This window comes from Cibotium barometz, chromosome 38 (assembly GCF_041138505.1).
Source record: "Cibotium barometz isolate CiBa-2024 chromosome 38, ASM4113850v1, whole genome shotgun sequence".
Taxonomy (NCBI): Eukaryota; Viridiplantae; Streptophyta; class Polypodiopsida; order Cyatheales; family Cibotiaceae; genus Cibotium; species Cibotium barometz.
The window spans coordinates 34,960,547-34,972,571 of NC_141083.1; the positions used below are offsets into that span (position 1 = coordinate 34,960,547).

Genomic DNA, 12,025 nt, shown 5'->3' on the forward strand with positions numbered 1-12,025 from the left:
TTTCTGTGTCTGTAGTACCCTACAGTTCATGCCATAATTTTCAATCTTATGGCATGCAGACATGAAATAGTGGGCATCGTGACAGAGATTGGATCTGAAGTTTCTCGCTTCAAAGTGGGGGACCGTGTGGGGACAGGCACATATGTGAACTCGTGCCGCAGCTGCGAGTTTTGCGATAAGAGCATGGAAGTCTACTGTGAAAAGGGGGTAGTATTGACATATGATGCCATAGATCATGATGGTTCCATTACCAGGGGAGGTTTCTCAACTCATATTGTAGTCCATGAAAGGTAAGCTACACAAAGTTGGAAAAATTACACGTTGGCCTCTTGCTTATGTTTTCTCCAAAGTTTCAAGGTGTTCTCTACTTTGAAGGTATTGTGTGAAGATTCCAGATAAACTGTCTCTGGAGCATGCAGCACCTCTGCTATGTGCTGGTATTACCGTATACAGTCCAATGACACGTCATGGTGTGAATAAGCCTGGAAAGTCCATTGGAGTATTAGGTCTTGGAGGTCTTGGCCATATGGCTGTGAAATTTGGGAAGGCATTTGGAGTTGCTGTGACGGTCCTTAGCACTTCCCCTTCCAAGAAGGAAGAAGCTCTTGCAGTTCTTGGGGCAGACAAGTTTCTGGTAACCTCAAACACAGCAGAGATGGAGGTATTTCAACTGCCTTTGTATTCACTAACTCGACTAGTTTGCCAGCTCGCGCTGCCGCCCCCCCTCACCCTCGAGCGGGGGAGCTCGGGGAGCTGTCCTCGTTTGGCCACGTGGCAGTTCCCCAGATAGATTAGTGTGTTTAATTTTTTAGATGATGATGTGGCTCGATGACATTGCATTGGGATCTGTTTTTCCTTATGATGTGGCATCATTGGGATCCTTTGTCATTGCTGATCAAGGCTTCTGTGCCTCTTATGCAGCAAGCAGCAGGGAGCCTTGACTGTATTCTTGATACTGCCTCAGCATACCACCCGTTGGATTTGTACCTTCCACTGTTAAAGACTGGCGGCACCTTTGTTGTAGTAGGAGCACCAAATGAGATGAAGTTCAGTCCCATCAATCTATTCAGGGGTAAGTTTCTTATGTAGTGAATTAAAGGGATCCTACTTGCATCCTTTTCGCTTAGACAATCATGATGGTCATGTTTTGTTTTTGCTTTTTATGCAGGAATGAAGTCCATAGCAGGAAGTATGGCCGGGGGTACAAAAGAATTGCAAGAAATGGTTGATTTTTGCGCCGAGAAGGGGATAGCCCCCATGATTGAATGTATTTCCATGCAATACGTCAATGAGGCTCTTGAGAGGCTGCATCGCAATGATGTCCGTTACCGTTTTGTCATCAACATTGAGGAATCACTTCATGTGGAGTAAAATGAAGCAAACAAGATAGTTATATAGTCTTGTGGGTTGACTACCATGAGTGTATAACCTGCACATTCCTAAAAGGTGAATTTGGACATGTTCTTGGATTCATCTAAGTATATATATATATGGTTCAATTGGAAAGAAATCAACTAGGCTAGTAGATTTTCTTGGTGTTTTGATTCACAGTTTGTGAATCTAATAATGACACCAAAAGATCTTTCGATGCTAAGATGCCAATAACATTTTTGCATGTTTCACCAACTTCTAGCTTTGATGGCTATCTAGACAGATTCTGGATGGAGGATGTCTTGCTCATACTAGAGTGCTTTTACACAATGAACTTAATGACCAAACTAGTCTATATATAGTACCCATGGAGGGGTTGGACATAGTGAATAGTTTGTGGATTCTCCCTTTGTGTTTCGTATGTAAGTTTTTGCAAGGAGACAAAGCACCACAATGGGTAATGGGTAATGAAGGTAAGGGATAGCTTAAGCACCACAAGTGTAGTCTTATACATATCGAAAAGTAGAGAGGACTACCAAAAGATATTTCCCTCATCTTGAATGCTTAATCAGAGCTCTCATTCAAATCCCCTTTAGTGCCACATAATTTCATTGACTTAAAAGAAATCAACGATTAGACTTTCCATGATGAAACAACTAGTTTCTAGGTTAATCTAGAAGGCATAATTGCTTACCTACTTTGATGCGGGCCTTGCTATATCAATCTGACTATCCAAGGGGTGGAAGTAAGCCAATGGTTGGCCAGCTCTTTAACATGTCAGGTAGGAGGACACGTCGATGAATCTCTCGGCTTCGACTCTTTCTCGTTTGATTTCTCCCCTTTCTCTGTATAATTCATGTCGATATCTTTTTTCGTAGAAGTGTATGGGTTGTTGATCTTCTTGGCTTGCTTTAATGCTTGTAGTTCTTTAAAGAAATAGGCATTGCTCATCAATGGTCTTGCACCTTAAATGAAAGGCATCCAACTCAAAATAGAAGATTGAGTGCTCTTGATTCTCATCAATGGCCTTGCACCTTAAATGTAAGGCATTGAGCTCAAAATAAAAGATTGAGTGCTCTTTATCTCGAGTTGCACGTTTCCTTTTAAGCTCTCCAACTGAGGCCCAATCCTCATTAGTCGAAGCCCTTGTCCCTTTTTGAGCTTCCTCAAGTTCTTCCTTTAAATCATGGATTGCCTTTTCATAATCTTATACCTCTTCTTCCTTGGCTTTAACGGTCCTCTTCATGCCTTTGTTCCAAAATCTAAAGCTCTTCTTTGTGCTTTTATTCTACGTTCTGCTTTATTGACCTAGCACTTTTGGCATTTTAAGACATAGTCCTGGACACCCTTACTTAAGCCAGACCAATGTAATTGTCTCTTAACTAGTGCATATGTCTTCCGTATTCTAAGATGACCAGTACTCGAACTATCATGACATTCATATAAAATATGGCGCCTAGTGTCTTGAGTCCAAAGGTATACATACTCTACCTTTGTAAAGTAGGTAACCGTTATCGATGGAAAATTTCTTCCAACGATTTCTTTCATCACTTGTAAGTGACATGTCTCCTTGAGATATCTCTCGAGACTTACCGCTAGTGGAAGGGTTTGTCTCGTGAACGAGGCTATCTTTATTTATGGTCAAGGGATCTCTCTTCTCTATGACACTCCACACGTGGGCATAATGCGGATCATCAACGCACACTTCCCCTTAACTGATTCCAAAAAATCACTCTTAATTTGAGTAAAACTCAACTCGTTAACCATGGGCATGCGACTCAATGAATCAGCTACCACATTGTAACGTCCTTTTCTATATCTCAATTGAAAGTCAAACTCCTGGAACAACTCTGCCCATCGAGCTTTACGTCCTTTCAACTTTCTTTGACTAGATAGCCATTTGATACTCTCATGCTCAAAGCTATCTCAAATTTGGCACCATATAAATAATGCCTCCACTTATTTAAGGAATGAATTATAGCATATAACTTCCTTTCATAAGCTGAATAATTTTGTTGAGCTTTGTCTAGCTTTTTACTTTCAAATGCAATAGGTTTTCACCCTTGTAAGAGGATTGCATCGCCTACTGCATCGTTAGCATCTGTCTCTATCACAAAGGGTTGATTTGGATCGACAACTTGTAGAATGGGAGCTGTAGCTATAGCTACCTTAAGTTTTTCAAAACTTCTTTGCTGGAAATCCCCCCTTCAAAACTTCTTTGCTGGAAATCCCCCCAAATGAAGGTCTTTCCCTTTCCTTTAAGTTGATCCATCATCGGAACAACTATCTTCGCATTATCTCGAACATACTTATCTATAGAATCCAAACAAACCAAGAAAAAATTATAATTCTTCTAAGTTTGTGGGATGTGGCCATTTTAATATGGCTTCAACTTTCGTGGGATCCATACGAATGCCATCTTCCGAGATTATGTGGCCTAAGTATTGGATTTATTTTATGAAGAATTCACATTTACTCTCTTTGGCATAAAGTGAATGCTTCCTAAGTATCTCAAATACTTGCCGTAAGTGTTCGAGATGTTCTTTCTTGGTATGATCGTAGATCAGGATATCGTCTAGGAAAACCACGATAAATTTTCCTAAATAGGGTTTCAAGACACTATCCATGAGTGTCATGAATGTGGCCGGAGCATTAGTCAAACCGAAGAGCACGATTAAAAACTCATAGTGACTAAACTTAGTTCAAAAAATAGTCTTTGGACATCTGCTTCCCGAATTCTCACTTGATGATATCTGGATCGTAAATCAATTTTCGTAACGTATTTTGCCCCCTAGAGTTGATCAAAAAACTTATCTATTCGTGGCAAAGGGTACTTATTCTTAATCGTGATTTGATTCAAACCATGGTAGTCTAAACATAGTCGCATAGACCCATCCTTTTTCTTCACCAATAGAATTGGTGAAGCCCAAGGCAAAGTGCTTGGTAGAATGAATCCACTTTTAAGGTATTCCTTTAATTGCAGTTCAATTAAAGGAATACCTTAAAAGTGGATTCATTCTACCAAGCACTTTGCCTTGGGCTTCACCAATTCTATTGGTGAAGAAAAAGGATGGGTCTATGCGACTATGCTTAGACTACCATGGTTTGAATCAAATCACGATTAAGAATAAGTACCCTTTGCCACGAATAGATAAGTTTTTTGATCAACTCTAGGGAGCAAAATACGTTACGAAAATTGATTTACGATCTAGATATCATCAAGTGAGAATTCGGGAAGCAGATGTCCAAAAGACTATTTTTTGAACTAAGTTTAGTCACTATGAGTTTTTAATCATGCTCTTCGGTTTGACTAATGCTCCGGCCACATTCATGACACTCATGGATAGTGTCTTGAAACCCTATTTAGGAAAATTTATCGTGGTTTTCCTAGACGATATCCTGATCTACGATCATACCAAGAAAGAACATCTCGAACACTTACGGCAAGTATTTGAGATACTTAGGAAGCATTCACTTTATGCCAAAGAGAGTAAATGTGAATTCTTCATAAAATAAATCCAATACTTAGGCCACATAATCTCGGAAGATGGCATTCGTATGGATCCCACGAAAGTTGAAGCCATATTAAAATGGCCACATCCCACAAACTTAGAAGAATTATAATTTTTTCTTGGTTTGTTTGGATTCTATAGATAAGTATGTTCGAGATAATGCTAAGATAGTTGTTCCGATGATGGATCAACTTAAAGGAAAGGGAAAGTTGCCATATATATAGGCAGTGATGTGTGTGAACACACTTAGGACCGCCAGGGCACTTTTTCCCTCTTTAGGAGGTTTTTTCCCTCGGCTTGTATATACGCCCATCCTTCTAGGGCTAACTTATCTTTGTACATTGACACAATCTAATACACTTTGTGTTGTGTGCATTCTTGCTTCTTCTTCTCCAAGCTTTGTGTGCTTTCTTGCAACCCTAATTCCAACAATTGGTATCAGAGCAGGCATCGGCTCCCAGGGCAACACCGCCAGCACCCTCCGACTCACGTTCTCCGATTGAGGTGAGTTTTCACGAGCGCTTGCAAGTCCCTATACTCTGCAAATATACCCATAGGGCTTTGCGTTCTCAGAATTTGCATCTGAGGTCGTTTCGGGCTCCGTTTTTGCATTTCAAGTTCTGCACAGGTGTTTTCGTCATTTTCTGCAGAAATTTCGACAGTGCAGTTTTCTGCAAAACAGGCATACGTACTCCATTGTGGACCGTGCTACATAGCACGAGTTGTTTTCTGTTCAATCTTTGCTTCATTACAGGCAGCTTTTGCATCAGTTTCAGTCAGTGGCCATGGCTGATAACAGCAATGATGTATTTCGCATGTTGTCTGCTGAAGACAAACTGGATGGAGACAGCAACTACCCACTTTGGGCATACATGATGCAGCATGTTTTGGTTGCAAAAGGAGTGTGGAACATTGTGCAGGGTATAGATGTACGTCCAGGTTCTGTGGATGTAGGATCTGTTGAGGATGTTGCAGGTTCTAGCAGCTCTACTGTTGCTGCTGTTTTACCCACTGCTGAACAAGCTCGTTGGGATGGTAAAGATGCGCAGGCTCATGCCTTGATTGCACTTTTTGTCAAACGTAACATCACCCCACATATTCGTTCAGCTAAAACAGCAAAACAGGCTTGGGATATTCTAGCTGGTTTGTATGCAGGTCGTAACGAGGCAAAAATCGCTTACCTGCGTAAAGAGCTAGAATTGAAGATTATGCAAGAAGATGATGACATGAATGTTTTTCTTGCTGAGATTAAAGATCTTAAAGAACAGTTGATTTCTGCAGGTGAGATTATTCCTGATCATTCTCTTGTGCAGACTGTTCTTGATGCTTTACCTGAGACATATCAGACTTTTGCTTCCACGTGGAGACTTCTTAATGAGGACAGACCTGATGCTGTCAAGTATGATACTTTAGTCAACAAGCTCTTGCAAGAAGCGCAGTCCAGGCAAAACAGGGCCAGGCAGCGTGCAGTTGATCAAGCATTTATTGCTGCCCAGCAGCAGAGAAGAAGTGGCAAGGCAGTCCCTTCCACTGTTTCTTCTCCTATTAGTAGGTCTGCAACTTCTTCTCCTTCCACAGATAGCAACAATAAGTCTGAGAAGGCTCTTGATAAAGGCAAGAATTAGACCAGGTGCAACTATTGTAAGGCAAATGATCATGTCATTAAGAATTGCCCTAAGCTAAAGGCTAAAGAGGCAAAGAAGAAAGAGTCAAATGCAGCCACAATAGCGGATGCTTCTACAAATGCAGATTCTGCAAATGTTGTGCAGGATACAGAATGGGCATTTAGCGTGTATTGCCAGTATGACCCATCTGTACATGATGCATGTTTGGCAGTTTCTGTTGACTCTCATGTATGGTATTTTGACAGTGGTGCTACAAAGCACATTACCTCGCATCGTGATATGTTCACTTCTCTTGAGGCTGTCCCTAATGGGAATACTGTCACATGTGCCAATAATGCTTCTTACCCAGTGAAGGGCATTGGTAAAATTATGCTTACTGCTGCAAATGGCAGCGCTTTCACACTTTCAGATGCTTTGTATGTACCAGGGATAAAGAAGAATCTATTGTCTGTCTCTGCGCTTGCTAAACTTGGATTTGTAATCAAATTTGTGGATGACAGATGTACTGTTCATGATTTGACTTCTGGTGATACGATTATTGTATCTGGCACCTTGTTTCGTGGGCTGTATAGGCTCAATTCTTATGACAAGTGTGTGGAAGATTCAGCAAATGCAGTTTCTGATGAAAAGGCAGTTTCAGATGCAAAACTATGGCATGCTCGTTTTGGTCATCTGAACTTTGCTAGTTTGCTGCGTTTGCAGAAATTTGATATGGTTGCTTCATTGCCCCCTCTTGAGGCACCATTGAAACATGTTTGTGAAGGCTGTATTTTGGGCAAAATGCAGCGTTCTGCGTTTCCAAAGGATGGTTCTGTGCGGGCCACTCGCAAATTGCAGCTTGTACATAGTGATGTATGTGGGCCTATGCAAACTCCGTCATTTGGTAAACACTTGTACTTCGTGACTTTCATTGATGATTACTCAAGGCATGCATGGGTATATCCACTGAAGGCAAAGTCCGAAGTGTTTTTATGCTTCAAACAGTTTTTTCTTATGGCTGAAAATGTATCCAATTGTACTGTGGGCACCCTCCGTACTGATCGAGGGGGGGAGTACATGTCTAAAGAGTTTGATGCATTTCTGGCTAGTCGTGGGATAAAACACTAATGTACAGTGCCGTATACCCCTCAGCAAAATGGTGTTGCTGAGAGGAAGAACAGGTCACTTATGGAGATGGCACGATGTATGGTCAAGAGCCAAGCTTTGCCACATGCGTTTTGGCTTGAGGCTGTCATGTGTGCTGCATATGTACTCAACAGGTGTCCCACTAAGGCCTTGCAGTCTATTACTCCATACGAAGTTTGGCATGGCAGGAAGCCTTCTATTGGTCACTTGCATGTCTTTGGTTGCTTGGCCTATGCTTTAGTGCCTGTGCAACAACGCAGAAAATTGGATGATAAGGCTGTCAAATGCATTTTTGTTGGTTATAGTGCTGAGAGCAAGGGTTACAGATTGTATCATCCGCAGTCAAAGCTTATCTTGATTAGTCGAGATGTTGTTTTTGTGGAAGATGCTGTGCAGCCCTTGTTATCATGTACCAAAGAGACAGATGTAAGCTCACGGGATGTATTTGATACGTTGTTGCCTCTCTTTACAGGTGGGAATTCAAATGTAAGTCCTAATGAGGCAAATATTCAGCCTATGCAGATTTCAAACGACATCATAGATCAGCCTATTTCTGATGCAGATTTACAGGATGTAATTCATGAGGATAGGGCTGAAAATGAGCAGGCTAGAGGTATGCCTAAATGGCTGGTGCAAACCTTGCGTGATAGTAAGATTGATGCACCTATTACTAGTCGTACTCGTTCAGGTTTTCAGCATGCCTCTTATGCATCAGATTGTTATGCTTTGGCTGTGTCTAGTATGTGTGAAGAGGAAGAACCTCTTTCATTTGATGAGGCACAAAATTCAGAAAATTGGTTGGCTGCAATGCAAAGTGAATATGATGCTATAATGAAGAATGGTACATGGTCTTTGTGTGATTTGCCTATTGGTAAAAAGGCCATTGGATGTAAGTGGGTTTTTAAATTGAAACGAAAGCCAGATGGTAGTGTTGATCGCTATAAGGCTAGACTTGTTGCAAAGGGTTATACTCAAGAAAAGGGCATTGATTTTGATGAGACCTTTGCTCCCACTTGTCGTATAACTACCATTCGTAGCATTTGTGCATTGGCAGCTCATAATGGTTGGAATGTACATCAGTTGGACATAAAGACTGCGTTCTTGAATGGAGATTTGCATGAGGAGGTGTATGTATCGCAGCCTCGTGGTTTTGTTCAAAGAGGGCAGGAAAACAAAGTGTGCAGGTTGAAAAAAGCTTTATATGGTTTAAAGCAAGCTCCACGAGCTTGGTATGAAAAGATACATGCATATTTGACTGCACATGGGTTTCAGAATAGTCCAACAGAAAGCACTTTGTATGTTAAACGTGTGGATGGTGTACATCTAATCATTGCTCTCTATGTCGATGACATGCTGCTCACAGGACCAAATGAGAGTCATATTGCTGATTTTAAGGCTGATTTGAATGCCTCTTTTGAAATGTCAGATTTGGGGCATTTGCATCATTATTTGGGGATACAATTTAAGCAGTGTGATGGAGGTATTGCTTTGTGCCAGACAAAGTATATTGAGACACTGTTGCGGAGATTTGGCCTTGAAGACTGCAAGCCTATTGCTACTCCAATGGAGACAGGTTTGAAGTTGAGTCTTCATGATGCTGGAGATCACTTTGATGTCACACTCTCTCAGACAGCTGTTGGTTGCCTCATTTATGTATGCATTACGAGGCCGGACATTCAGTTTGCAGTCTCACAGGTGAGCAGGTTTATGCATAGCCCAGGGTCCCAGCATTGGAAGGCAGTTAAACGCATCTTTCGCTACTTGAGTGGCACCATACATCTTGGGTTGTTTTATCCCAAGGGGGGATCGTTGCCGCCAGATTTACATGCTTTTTCGGACTCAGATTGGGCTGGTTGCTATGACACAAGAGTGTCCACAAGTGGTTTTTGTTTCATGCTCGGAAGCTCATGCATATCTTGGTTGAGCAAGAAGCAACCTACTGTGGCCACTTCTAGTTGTGAAGCTGAGTACAGGGCAGCTTTCACAGCTACGGTTGAGTGTGTGTGGCTCAGACGGCTTATGGCTGACTTGGGTGTTGGACAGGAGTCTGCCACCTCTATCTTCACTGACAGTCAGAGCGCATTGGCAGTTGCGAGAAACCCAGTTTTTCATGCTCGCACAAAGCACATTGAGGTGCATTATCACTATGTCAGGGAGAGACTCTCAGCAGGAGAGATCAGCTTGGCCTATGTGCCAACACAGGACAACCTCGCCGATCTTTTCACAAAGGCGCTTCCTCGTGAGAAGTTCGAAGCTTTCCGCAAAGCTTTGGGCTTGCTCCCCTTTGTGGATTGATCTACTTCGGGCATGGCACTCCCCTATACATGAGTGCCAGCTCTCGTTCACACCATCACTCCCAGGGGGGAATTGTTGCCATATATATAGGCAGTGATGTGTGTGAACACACTTAGGACCGCCGGGGCACTTTTTCCCTCTTTAGGAGGTTTTTTCCCTCGGCTTGTATATACGCCCATCCTTCTAGGGCTAACTTATCTTTGTACATTGACACAATCTAATACACTTTGTGTTGTGTGCATTCTTGCTTCTTCTTCTCCAAGCTTTGTGTGCTTTCGTGCAACCCTAATTCCAACAGGAAAGACCTTCATTTGGGGGGATTTCCAGCAAAGAAGTTTTGAAAAACTTAAGGTAGCTATAGCTACAGCTCCCATTCTACAAGTTGTCGATCCGAATCAACCCTTTGTGATAGAGACAGATGCTAACGATGCAGTAGGCGATGCAATCCTCTTACGAGGGTGAAAACCTATAGCATTTGAAAGTAAAAAGCTAGACAAAGCTCAACAAAATTATTCAGCTTATGAAAGGAAGTTATATAATTCATTCCTTAAATAAGTGGAGGCATTATTTATATGGTGTCAAATTTGAGATAGCTTTGATCATGAGAGTATCAAATGGCTATCTAGTCAAAGAAAGTTGAAAGGACGTAAAGCTCGATGGGCAGAGTTGTTCCAGGAGTTTGACTTTCAATTGAGATATAGAAAAGGACGTTACAATGTGGTAGCTGATTCATTGAGTCGCATGCCCATGGTTAACGAGTTGAGTTTTACTCAAATTAAGAGTGATTTTTTGGAATCAGTTAAGGGGAAGTGTGCGTTGATGATCTGCATTATGCCCACGTGTGGAGTGTCATAGAGAAGAGAGATCCCTTGACCATAAATAAAGATAGCCTCGTTCACGAGACAAACCCTTCCACTAGCGATAAGTCTCGAGAGATATCTCAAGGAGACATGTCACTTACAAGTGATGAAAGAAATCGTTGGAAGAAATTTTTCATCGATAACGGTTACCTACTTTACAAAGGTAGAGTATGTATACCTTTGGACTCAGACACTAGGTGCCATATTTTATATGAATGTCATGATAGTTCGAGTACTGGTCATCTTAGAATACGGAAGACATATGCACTAGTTAAGAGACAATTACATTGGTCTGGCTTAAGTAAGGGTGTCCACGACTATGTCTTAAAATGCCAAAAGTGCTAGGTCAATAAAGCAGAACGTAGAATAAAAGCACAAAGAAGAGCTTTAGACTTTGGAACCAAGGAAGAAGAGGTATAAGATTATGAAAAGGCAATCCATGATTTAAAGGAAGAACTTGAGGAAGCTCAAAAAGGGACAAGGGCTTCGACTAATGAGGATTGGGCCTCAGTTGGAGAGCTTAAAAGGAAACGTGCAACTCGAGATAAAGAGCACTCAATCTTTTATTTTGAGCTGAATGCCTTACATTTAAGGTGCAAGGCCATTGATGAGAATCAAGAGCACTCAATCTTCTATTTTGAGTTGGATGCCTTTCATTTAAGGTGCAAGGCCATTGATGAGAATCAAGAGCACTCAATCTTCTATTTTGACTTGGATGCCTTTCATTTAAGGTGCAAGACCATTGATGAGCAATGCCTATTTCTTTAAAGAACTACAAGCATTAAAGCAAGCCAAGAAGATCAACAACCCATACACTTCTACGAAAAAAGATGTCGACATGAATTATACAGAGAAAGGGGAGAAATCAAACGAGAAAGAGTCGAAGCCGAGAGATTCATCGACGTGTCCTCCTACCTGACATGTTAAAGAGCTGGCCAACCATTGGCTTACTTCCACCCCTTGGATAGTCAGATTGATATAGCAAGGCCCGCATCAAAGTAGGTAAGCAATTATGCCTTCTAGATTAACCTAGAAACTAGTTGTTTCATCATGGAAAGTCTAATCGTTGATTTCTTTTAAGTCAATGAAATTATGTGGCACTAAAGGGGATTTGAATGAGAGCTCTGATTAAGCATTCAAGATGAGGGAAATATCTTTTGGTAGTCCTCTCTACTTTTCGATATGTATAAGACTACACTTGTGGTGCTTAAGCTATCCCTTACCTTCATTACCCATT

General features: G+C 41.5%; 1 protein-coding gene across 1 annotated transcript in view; it reads left to right on the top strand.

Annotated features, from left to right (window-relative positions):
- LOC147616634 (putative cinnamyl alcohol dehydrogenase 1) overlaps positions 1-1,626 on the top strand; it is a 2,246-nt gene extending 620 nt beyond the window's left edge. The window contains exons 3-6 of the mRNA XM_086777689.1: positions 60-290; positions 376-661; positions 922-1,072; positions 1,169-1,626. Of these exons, the coding sequence (XP_086633815.1) occupies positions 60-290; positions 376-661; positions 922-1,072; positions 1,169-1,371 (871 nt within the window). The 3' untranslated portion in view covers positions 1,372-1,626. The remainder of the gene's footprint in view (positions 1-59; positions 291-375; positions 662-921; positions 1,073-1,168) is intronic.
- Positions 1,627-12,025: the final 10,399 nt, after the last annotated feature.